Here is a 12,128-nt window from a genome sequence, read left to right on the forward strand (position 1 = left end):
CATCGTTAATCACTTCTCAACCCTTTTTAACAAGGCGGTTCCTGCTTGCTACGGATTTTCAGCCACACCAGTCCTTTACAGGCAGAAAAGGCGTGCCTTGCGCTTTGCAGACAACCCAGGCAGAAAGATCTTTGCTTTGGAGCCTTCACAGCTACAGGAAGATCACACAAAACAAGAAAAAGAGTCTCTCTGCGCGTGAAAAAAAAGAGAAGTCACAACTATGGCAAAGTAGCAAGTCATTTCTTTTCCCCTACGGTGCGAGATTGTTGCAGTTCTCTATTTCTGGATTATTTTTACACAGTCTTGTATACTTTCACTACTCACCATTTTAAGTGGAAACCCATTTACACAATTCACATAAGACTTTAACATCACTGTAACCTTGAAAGCATTTTCTGCTCTCCCCTTTCCCACAGGAATGCAAATCACGATTTTGCTGTTGGACTGTTTTGGGGCAGGGAGAAAAAGGCACCCCAGTTCTCCACCGAACACTTACACCACATGCATCAACATGTCTTTTAAGAAGCAGGAACAGAGGTGCCAGAGCTGCTGTAACCCGAGTGGCTACTTAAAAAAATAAATAAATAGCTGGAAACAAAATATATTTTCCATTCCTAAAAGAGAGAGATAAGATCCTTGTTCCATGACTGCCACTTAGTTCCTGACATTTGAGCACGGAGTAAGGAAGGTTTTGTTTGTTCTTTCCAGCGTTGTATGTCAGCTGTCATCTTTTCCTCCTCTATACACCGAGAAACCCCGCGTCACTAGAGCTGCACTCCATGGAAAAGCTGTATATGCTTTTCCAGGACTGTCAATGAGCCTACAGCCTGGTAAGGAATGTTTACCTGCTTCTCTGATGCTTTTCTCCAAGCATCCCAGCTGTTATTTTGGAGTTCGGTGCCATAAATGAATCCATCAGCCCACAAGGCAGACGGGAGTTAGGAAACAACAGCTGTGAAAACACTGCAATCAAGGACAGGGTGTCAGAAGTGCTCTGTTACAAGCTGTTTATTAGAACTTCACTTTGACAATAAATAAGGTATTTCCCAAGCAATCAAAAGGTAATTATTTAGAAAGTTAAACAAAGGAAGTTTTCACAATGCATTTTTTTATATATATACACGCAGGATTGACTGTACTTCAAACACCAGTTCATCCAGAGCTGTACAACAGTAGGATGTCCATCTTCCCCGTTCCCGCCGCAGCCCCACCAAGGCAGCTCTCCCATCTGGAAGCTGCGTGCCTGTGTAAAACAATCCAAGCTTCAGGTCAGATAGTCCAACTGCTCGGAATGAATCTCTGCTCATTAGTCAAGCTGCCGAATTCCAGTTTGGATGTATGGCTTACGCAGCAGAGTTAGTGCCTTTCAGATTTATGGTTTTAAGGAACTCGTAAGCCGCTCAACCCCAAGAGCACAATGTACCCACCCGGGGCTTACTGTGCTGCTGCACACCCAGTTCTGCCCTCGATGAAGCGGCACAGAGCAAACTTCCACAAAGGATGGCCAGTATCACTGTTGTGAACCTCTGACAGCAAGTAGGAGCTCTGCACTTCAGCTTGCTGTTCATTATGAAAATGCTTTTTGGTTTTGGTCAAATGAATTAGCATTTTTTTTCCACTTAAATACTCAAGACATTTAATATGCCCTCATAATACTTTTAAGAGGCTGACATTCAAAGTTAACTTCAAAAGAACGTTCCTGTTCAATCAAGCACCGAGTCTCCCCCCCCGTGTTTAAAGTCTACAAAAGAGTAGTTGGTGGTGGTTGCCAGGTTTTTTTTTCTTTTTAAACATTAGTTTTGCTAAGAGTTTTAATTTAAAAATAAAATTTAATTCTTATAATTCGATCAAAGACACATTTCCAAAGAGAACTTCACGTATCCTGTGCAACATCCCGTTTCCTTTCGGTGCAGGTCTCGGTTATGCAGCTGCAATAGAGTTGTCGTCTGCCCGACGACCCTGAGGCTTTAAAGAAAATAAAGACAGAGAATTAAACCAGAAAACACAGAAGACTAAGGCTGTTGTGAAACTCGGGTGGGACGCCTTGCGCTGCACACAGGATGACCCAACGGAAGTGTCAGTTCGGCCCTTGGGCACAATAAGGTTTTGTACCCCCAAACCAAAACCAGTAAGTTTGGTGGGGGTTTTTTTTGAGGTCCTGAGGACTCCAACGAATTCTGAAGCCTGAGAGACTCCACAGCAGCAGTGAGAACACCCCGCTTTTGAGGAAAAAACACCTTTTGTATTGACTTAGGCAGACACCTTGACAACCAATGTAGAAGAGCCACTGATTGACAGCGTATGCAAAAGGTAAGTTCTGCCTATCTCTTGGCTACAACCAAACGGAAAGAAAGCCAGGCCTGTTTCCTGGAAACAGGATTACACGTGTCTGAACAAGTCCACCACAAGGCACGTAAACTCTTCAGGCTCCTTGCTTGCGAGGAGCCAGACTAACCAGGGAATACGATATCCCGTAGAGAGGAGCAGTGCGAGGAGAAAGCCTGGGTTTGGGCAACTGGATTGAAAGGATTCTTAAAAAGTCAAGAGAAGCCTGTGATGTATTTTTCACGACGAATTTCCTTCAGAGTTGAACCACTTAGGAAAAAAACCCCTAGACCGAGTGATTCACTGAGATGTGATTTTTAAGAGTTATTTAAGGAGGCGTGGGATGCTACGGTGCTTCTGCACCAAGTGATAGGAGTTGCTCAAACACTTCTTCCACAAGTGCTGCAAATTACCAGTATTTGATTACGTTTAGCTCACTTCATCAAAAAAAGAACACAGAAAACTTAAAAGCTTTAGTTTTACAAAGCCATGGAAGAGCAGGGACAGGCTAAGCACGTTCAGGTAGTTCATCTAACCATAACCAACACTCGTTGCACTTAAGCAGGTTTCTTAAAGATGCTGGTTGTCGACACCAACGCACAGCCCAAGGCTTTTCAGAGCAAATGGCTCTGGTACAAACTGGCCATTTTAGCCTGCTTACAAACACGCGGCTTGGATGAGAGCTGGGGCGGTCGCCCCCAAAAACTGAGCAGCCCCACAGACGGCCTTCAGACACAAGGAGCTTCGCAGAGCCTTACCTTTACAAAAATGTGCGTCGGTATGAATCGTCTGAGCAACTGATTGGTGAAGTTTGGGAACCGCAGCAAGTTCACATGAAGAGATGGTAACTGCTGGTACCCAGCCATCAGAGGATAGAAGTTATATAACATTTCCTGCTGCGTGCCAGGAAGGATTCTTAATCGGATCTTTAAAAAAGACAAGAAAGAAGACACAAACATGGATAAGCTCTGTGACCAATGCACTCCTCTGTTTACAGGCTGTTTAAATTCTGAGGTTGGAAAGAATGCAACTACCTTCCCATTCTAGTTGAACCTATACTGGAACACCACGTTACCCATGAGCAACATGGCAAACTGCTCCTAAGCAGGCTTCCCTTTAGCCCTTCTTGAAATGGAGTCTGCATCCATCCTTTCAGACGGAATTTACCCGACTGGAAACATCTCAAAACCAGTGAGTTTGCCCTCTCTGGGGGGAGCGTAGGTCTAATCAATGGATTCTTCCCTACCAGAGAAGGCAGCAGGATCACCGGATGCGACAGCTTCCTACCTGTTTAAGTCCAGAGAACATGAAGGCATCACTGGGCTCCACTGACACCTCCACATCCTGGACGAGGTTGGTCTTATTTTGCAGGTGATATCTGACAGGTAGGGATTCTCGGACACGACCAAACGATGGCAGATCTTTGGAAAGAAAGTGATCTCAAGTAACAAACATTTTAAAGTTCCATAGATAAAGAATATAAGTCTATCAAATAGCAGTGAAAAGTTTGAAGAATAAACACCATACAATAACTGGGTATCTAAAGCGTTTCTGACAAGATTTAAAAAAAAAAAAAAAAAAGACCAAGGATCAGAACACAATTTCGTTACAACTTCTCAGTAAATCTTCAACACCTAGTTACAAAACCCCCAACTGCTGACACTGCTCAGGAATTCTAACTAGGAAGTCACTTTGCTGTTGGCTATTTTCAGCCTTCCAAAACATTAACAGAGACCATCAGGAAGCTCTTTTGAAATGTAACAGGAAAGGGTGGTGGAAGAATCTCAGTACAAATGAAACCAAACTGAGGAAAGCAGAGGAATTGTGTGTTTTCAGTGAGCATCCCACTCCCCCTCTGCTCTTGTGCACATCAGGTGCTAGAAGAGACACAGTTCACCTGCCCGCAAGCAGCTCCAATGCTCCAGGCTCTTTCTTTCCTGGGATGCAGCCAGGGCGTGGGTGGGTGGAACAATTCTCACCATAGGTATCTAAAGAAACCTCCTGGGAAGGCAGCATCAGCAGAGGCAATTCTGTCCTCTGTGCTGCCACGTAACACAGGTCAGTCCACTGAGAGCTTTTAAGAGAACGCTTTCCCTGTAACTGCCTTCCAGCTCTTCCCTTGAACTGAAGGGGGAAAGGGCAATGCTTGAGGCAGTCTAAGCCAGGATACGGTTTCTTTCATTAGCTCCACAACATCCAGCACCAGTTTCCTGTCTTTTGCTACAGTAAATGCAAACTCTAGATGCTGTAAAACTTTGGCAGTCCTAAAAATTTAAAATCGGGACATATATGATGGCAAATGAATGTTACCTGCATTAACATGGAGGGGAATGCTCTCTACAATCACGTGGGGCAGAGTGATGACTGTGCTAACAACAGGTACGCTTTCCACAGGGGAACTTCTGCAGGGAAGAGTCAAATGCAGATCACGTTGAAAGTTACGTAACAAGAAGTACATCAGAAAAACATCACTTATATGTGACTACACCAAAACCATAGTCATTCCAACGGTGGAAAGAAAGCACCCAAATCCTTGTATTGGGTTGTTTGAAGTGAGCAAAAACAGAGCCATAGCACAGAGACAAAATATCAAAGGGCAAGTAAGAAAACTAACCCGCTCTAAAACTGCAAACTAGAAGAAAGATAGACCACAACATTTGTCTTTTAACATGGGAAAACTAACTGTTTTCCCAGCCTGGATTGTGGGTTTATGTATTCATTCAGTTTTCAAAGTTAGTTTGTTTCTACTATCACAAAACTATTCCTTTGACTTGGCTTCTCAAGGGAAGCATTTCGTGATTGGAGAAAACAGGGCGTGGAAGGTGACAGAACAGCTTTGTAACTCACTTAAGTTCTTACAAAGAAGAAAGCTTCACGGAAGGTTAAAACCATAACCACGTAATATTTCTCTCTTAAGTGAAATATGTATTTAATCAAAAGTCTAACAAGCTAAGCAGTAATTAGTAAGGTCTAAATTCTAGACAGTGCTTGCTACAGGAAGACCCAAACAAAGACCCAAACCCCCACCCCCATAACTCACCATCATTCTTAAAACCAAAACTAACTTGTTTCTTCTCCCCACCCAGGCCGAGAAATACGTACCTCTTCCAGGAGATGATGTAACATCCCGTTGCCACTCCACTAGCATTAGTAACCGGAGGACATCGAAGGCAAAAGCACTCACTGGCACTCTCACCTGTCTGTAAAACAACTATCAGCAAGACTTTGTTTAAAATCAAAAGGTAATCATTCCTGCAGAAGGCACCAAGTCTAAACATCCAACCGTGACACCAACAGAAGTGTTCAGCCAGAAAGACCTTTGAAGAGCTTGGCAAAGTATACCTACTTAATATATAAATTCAATAAAGATTGCGAAGTCACCCAACACGTGAAAGGGTGACACGCCCAAGTATAGGGCAGTTTAGTTTCTGAACAGCAGTATGACATCTTTCTTGTACACCCAGAACAAGTCACTGTAAGTTTAGAGTTCGTACACAAGAAAGGCAAAACAACAGCAATTCAAATTCTATGCTTCTCCCACAGCACATTTCAAGGCATCAACATAAGCCGCGTCTCATGTTTTAAAATGAAAATGAACATGGACATTTCTTCTCTCCCACCCAAATGGATGAGGTGGGGAAGGGAGGGAACATAAGAAAAATCTACTGGCTTTGTGTTTTTTGTTTGTTTGTTTATTTAAATCTCCACTTGAATAAACTATAAAAAAGGTACCTTTTTATTTAGAGACTGATTTTTAAAAAAAGTATGACAAAAATAGATGTTTCAGTCATTCAGAATTCATCACTAATATTTATTAAGTCTTAAAAGAAAAACCAAAACCCCCAACTGCAAAGTGGACAGCTGTAGAGCTGGTATCCGAGGGGGTTCATATGTCCTGGCAGTTAGCTCTTTAGGAGCATCCACCAGAGCCATGAAGCAAACAGGTCAGAGCCGAAGACGAAATCTCAGTGTCTGAGGACTAAAGGACCTGGGAAATAACTGCTTTTTTCCAGGTAATCCTTGAATCTACAGAGGAACTAGAGCCTTGCAAGTCCTTGATTACATGGGTGGACAGCTGCCCCACAATCGGGCAGCCATCCAGACTGTCTTATTTTATTCCCAGTTTTGATGGAATACATACATTTTCACATCTCTGACCCAGCAAATGCAGAAACAATGCTTTGTTGGAGGATTCTGGATCAGCTCTACTGCCAAGTACTCTATTTACTTGACTTTAAAAAGCTAACATACTGCATTCTTAAAGGTTGAGAACTGTAAGGTAGGGTTTTTAACATTAAAGTAATAAGTTATTAAACTGTGCTAGTATAAGTGAGAACTGCAAGGTAGGGTTTTTAACATTAAAGTTATTAAACTGTGCTAGTATAAGAACCAAGATGCTTACTTCTAACCATTCTTTACAGCCTACCCTGTCTAACTTCACATTTTTCAGTTTTATGACTGCAATCGTGGACATGGATCACTTTAGCCTCTGGATGCTACCTCTATCACATGGTAAAGAAAGCATACATAACCCATAAACAAGGTAGGGTTTTTAACATTAAAGTTATTAAACTGTGCTAGTATAAGAACCAAGATGCTTACTTCTAACCATTCTTTACAGCCTACCCTGTCTAACTTCACATTTTTCAGTTTTATGACTGCAATCGTGGACATGGATCACTTTAGCCTCTGGATGCTACCTCTATCACATGGTAAAGAAAGCATACATAACCCATAAACACTTGAAACACTGACTATCTTTTCATATGGATATCCAAGAAGTTGCATATCAAAAGCACTCCGGTGCTTTCCTTATGTCTGTTACATGTAGAGTTTTGGTTGACATCTATCATTCAAGTCCTATTTACTTGCCCTAGTGAAGCAGAACTACCTTTTGATGCATACTGCTGTCTAAGCTGTGTTCTGGCAAGCAACTATAGTATTAAGCAGCTTTTTTCTATTTAGAGTTTGATAAGCAAATGCTGTTTGAAACGCCCCCCTTTCTTACCCCCAGCTCACAGAAAAAGTACCCTCCTGACAGAGAGCACAGTCTAAGGAAACTTACCATTCTCCACGTAGGATTCCAGCTGATCTACTGGGGTCATGGAGGCCGAGAGCTGTAGCTGGCTGGTTACGATCGTGAGAGGCCAAGGAGAGGCACTCAGGATGTCCGTCATCAGTAAAAACGGTATGTCTGCAAACACTCTGTCCAAGTGCTCCAGCTGCCAAGAGAGACACAAGCTCTGGCTATTGCTGACTGAACAGCGCGCGGCGGTTCAAAGCCGCGCGATTCCAACATATCAATAACTTCTCAAAACACGTACCTTTGTGGAGACAAATTTGACAGCAACATCAAAGGGAAATACTGTTTCTATGGTTACGGTTTCATCCTGTGTAGATAACGAAGGGGGTGAGAAGGAGGAGGGGGTGAAGTTATATTCAGTTTCAGACCTGGCTATTGATGTCAAAGGTTACTAAAGTTACTTCTAATCACTTCAACCATGTTCTCTCCAGGGCAGAATGTAACTTGAAGATATTTAAGAATAAATATAGAACTTTTTCCCCATTATACTTACAAAATTGCTCACTCTAAATTGGGCTACCATACTGCTGATTTAGCGCAGTTTGTTTTTTTTTTTTAAACATCTACTAGAAAGGCTTCTAAGAGACTCAGAATTACAGCCTTTAGATTGAGAGTATTTCCTGCATTTCATGAATGTACCCCCAGGAATTGGTGCACCTTAACACCCGTACCCGGTGACACTTGCAGAGGATTTCTTTCCCCTCAACCATGGTGTTGATTAAGTAAGAAACGTAAACCAGAAACATTCTTGCACCGACTGTTCCACAACGAATGTATATTGGCTTTTCCAGCTGCAAAATAAAGGAGACAGTATGAGCCAAGCTATACCTAAGTTATATTAATTAGGCCTAGAGCTGTCCAAAACTTGTTAAGCATCTCACTTGGTCCAAGAGGGCAACAGTAGAATGGGTATTGTTTTGACCAGAATGAATCTCCTACAATGCATGATCTTAACCACACAGTGAATGATTTAATCAGAGTAGCACAGCTCCAGTTGCTCTTCTAGTAATGCTCAACAGTTACTTAACAGTGCAAGAAAAGAACCATTGCTGTATAATATGATATACCCAACTTCTAACTCACTAGTCACGACTTCAGTTTAGTGCAACATCTGCATGTTTGACCCTCCACCATGTGGAATCACACTTGCTCACTATTATCTATGGTCCATTAGCAGTGCATTCAATTAACAGCTGAGATCAGCCTCCTTATTTCTTATCTCTCAGCTGTATCATCGATTTCAGAATATACTTTATTCCCAAATTTGGTCCAAAAGGGGATCTAGCTAAAGAAATATTGAACTACAAGTAAACAAGAGGTAAAATGTGCCATATTGGGATATCTGAACTGATAAATTAAAAGTAAACATAGGGTAACCACTCTCCTTCTATGAGAGTCTTTTATTAGTTGGTCCCTGTTTTCTTAAGTGTGATACAGAAAGAATGTTTTAAGCCTTCACCTTTTCCCCCGGTTGCAGGTCTCCTACAGGGATATCGGGAAGCAGTGCAGGAAAGGAGTCATCACATGCGTCTGTTCCATGAAGAGTCACCTGAGTTTTCTGAGTCAGGTTGGCATCTTGCCCTAGGATTAAAACCAGACTTTATATCCACGCAGGCTTATATGACTGAAGTGTGAAAGCAGTAACCGAAAATAATAAGATATTAATCTCAAAAAGCAATGCATGAGGAATTAACATTGTTCTTTTGGTGGAGGGAATCATTCAAAAGTACCAGCAGAGGTTAGATTGGACAACACCTTAAGTATTCTAAGCTGGAGGGTTCACATTCTGCAAGGTTTGTTTCGTGTATTTAGGGCAGGGGTAAAAACAACCCCAAACATCTCAAAAATCAGAAATGGTAGCTAGATGTTCCCTACCATACACAAAACACATGATTATGTAAGCCAAGTTTTTCTTGGTACTGTATGTGAAATAAAAAGGAAGTTTCATTCCTCTGTTTTCAAGAGAATGACTTAATGATTTTATGTCTTTTTAAAACTGGTTCTCCAAATCTGCATTGAAAATATTTATAAACAAATGTACAGATGTTAAATAGCATCATTCTTCACCCAGAGGTTAACTAGAATAACGGCATTACTGCAATCATGGGATCATTTTCAAAGCAAAATAACTCACATCTTGCCAAAGAGCTGCAACTGTGGAAAAATATATATCACTTTTCCCCATAAAGGAAATGTCAAATTTCAACTGTTCTTTTAACGTAATCAGCAAGCCCACACTGACCTTGTCAAGACCAACTATTAAACACTACTTTAGGAGTCAAGCCCAAACATCCAATTAAGTAAGTTGAAAGAACACTCCACCGTCTTTAATGAACCGTGCAACTGTAAAGGGAACGTGGTTCTGTTTCAGAGTGCGCAGCACGTATTGCATCCTACGTGCCGGCGGCTTAAACACATTTCTGCCTTTTAGGGTAATTGCTACAAGAGGTGTACCAAGTATAACATTTGGATTTCACAGACTGAAAAGTGTCAGCAACAACTACATACAGCTGAGCGGGACTTGGACATACAGGATTTTTGTCCTTTTCATTCGAAGGAATAGTGTCTCAGTTCTCAACCGCTCCACAGATTTCAAGTGGTTTGAAAAACAAACCACATTGTCCAGGGCAGAGAAAAAAAAAAAAGCAGGGTGAAAGCCCAAAAAGACTACACTTAGAAAACATTTATCTAGTGTTGTCTAATGCTTTCATCTCCGAAAGATAAAGATCTCTCTTGGGAAAAGAAAAACTTAGTCACAAGTAAATTAAATAAAAGGTTAGGAAGGAATACAAAAGCTTCTGTGTTTTCTTTCAAGCTCTAAAGACTTCTTGTGACAATGCAAACACTGACCAGCAGTGGGTTAGGATAACCATAACAGAATGTGCCTCTTGGCTCTTGTTCTTATCACTACTATCTCATCCTTCCCAACCTTCACTTGGTTTTGGCTCTTGATTAATGCAGGAGAGCCATTCATCATATTTCTCTGCATTGCACCAAGAACAAGGAGCCAATTAGGAGACTGCTGGATTAAAAGAAAATAACCCCAAATACCTGGCTTTAAACCTGCTGTAAGCTTAACGTCTTTGGCCACTGTCTCCTCATGGGACTGAACTGTCACAATCAAACAGTACATTTCATTGGTCAGGGCAGGAGGTTCATGACGGAGCTGAACAGAAATGTTTGGCACTCTGGAAATAATCCTGTGAGAGAAAAGACTCAGTTACTGTATGTTTCTTAAATAACAAGGTTTTAAGCCTAGTTTAAAGGAGATTAAAACCATCTATTGTCTAAGAGGATTCTGACAACTGGTGGCCTATTCAACTAGGAGATGCGAGATTCCCAAAAAGCAACGTGATGGGAACAACTCTATAAAAAGTCTGGAACCCCAGTAATAAGCATTAATGGTTCAGATGTTCTGCCAGGAAAGAAAAAAAGACCCCCCCCGCCCCGGCAAAGCAATAGCCTCTTTATTTTCCAAATCGGTTGCTTAGGGATCCTTTGCTTGTGTGCTGGCTTTTCATAAGAGAACAGTAACACCTCCTCATCTGCACAAAAATCTGGGAGAAGTCTGCCTAGCAAAGCGAAGTGAAGGGGAGAACTAAAGCGTACTTGGTATGCTCAGAGATCACTGCAAACATTTTCTGTACTTCAGGGTATTTGGAGCCTCAGAAGCCCTAAAAAACTAGGATCTCCTATCCCCAGTTAAGCAAAGACATTAAAAACCTCATATTAAGAGGTCCCAACAAGTTTTTCTTCTTTCAGGCAGTGACCAGGCCTTCGCAGGAGCCTCACAGCGATACACCATCCACATCATCAAGTTTTTACTCACATAGTGCTTGCCTGAACAGTCAAACTGTCCCAGTGCACTTCGTTATCCGGAAGCTTCGGCCTTCGCCTGAAGGAACGTGCTGCCTGCAAGGCTTCTTGAGACGAAGCGGCGTCTCCACCTCCTCCGCGCCAGTTCAGAATCACGCATCGGCCAGATTCGCTTCCCAGGATCAAATCCACAGAGGTGATCTGAGAGACACAGGTTTAAAACACGTACCAGTAACTTTGGCTTCGGGTCACCTACTGTAAGAACTTCGTACTTTCCAACCTTCCCTAGTGCTACACCACCCATCCCCCTCTTTTTTTTTTTTAAATGTATTGCAAATATGAAAAAAACCCAAAACCAAACTCGAAGCAATATGTAAGTTTTTGCAATACTTTTTGCTTTGCCATTGTCGATAAAATTTTACTCCCATTTTTGGTACTTTGTTTCAAGAATTTAAACATTTGGAACGGCAGCGATGTTAGTAACTGGTGCCAGATGAGCTCTTTGTAAGCAGCAGTAAGGAAGGATTAAAACAAACTGACAAACCTCGACCTTCTTTCCTACATCTTCAGTTTTTGTCACAAATTTGAAAGTGAACTTTCTCGTTTTGCCAGGGACTAAGCACATTGTTCCTTGCGACGACTGCTCCAGAACGTCACTTTTCTGATAGGCTTCTTCTACCACACAGTATTGGTTGTAATCCTACAACAGAGGAGTGGGGAAAAGTTGATAAATCCAGAGATAAGACACCTTCAGAGAGTAAGGGTAGCATAGTAAGGCTCTGTGTTAATGGATCGACGTGTATGGGTCCTTGCTCCTTTTCACACTCTTCAAGTTAGACATAGCAATTAATTACAATGCAGTCCTTTGACAGAGAGATATCACAGATTCACAGAGGGGTAGGGG

The 12,128-nt window shown here is 41.9% G+C and overlaps 1 protein-coding gene across 1 annotated transcript; it reads right to left on the reverse strand.

Moving 5' to 3' along the window:
* Window positions 1–1,920: 1,920 nt before the first annotated feature.
* On the reverse strand, window positions 1,921–11,924 carry LOC104507180 (trafficking protein particle complex subunit 11-like; the record flags this gene model as incomplete). The annotated part of the gene is made up of 12 exons (XM_010148382.1): window positions 1,921–1,965; window positions 3,084–3,251; window positions 3,613–3,746; window positions 4,636–4,727; window positions 5,428–5,536; window positions 7,391–7,547; window positions 7,650–7,715; window positions 8,080–8,199; window positions 8,868–8,989; window positions 10,460–10,608; window positions 11,238–11,425; window positions 11,769–11,924. Coding segments are annotated over 12 exons (1,506 nt in total), but the record flags the coding sequence as incomplete, so codon positions are not given.
* Between the last annotated feature and the right edge of the window lie 204 nt (window positions 11,925–12,128).

This window comes from Eurypyga helias, unplaced genomic scaffold (assembly GCF_000690775.1).
Source record: "Eurypyga helias isolate BGI_N326 unplaced genomic scaffold, ASM69077v1 scaffold633, whole genome shotgun sequence".
NCBI classification, from domain to species: domain Eukaryota; kingdom Metazoa; phylum Chordata; class Aves; order Eurypygiformes; family Eurypygidae; genus Eurypyga; species Eurypyga helias.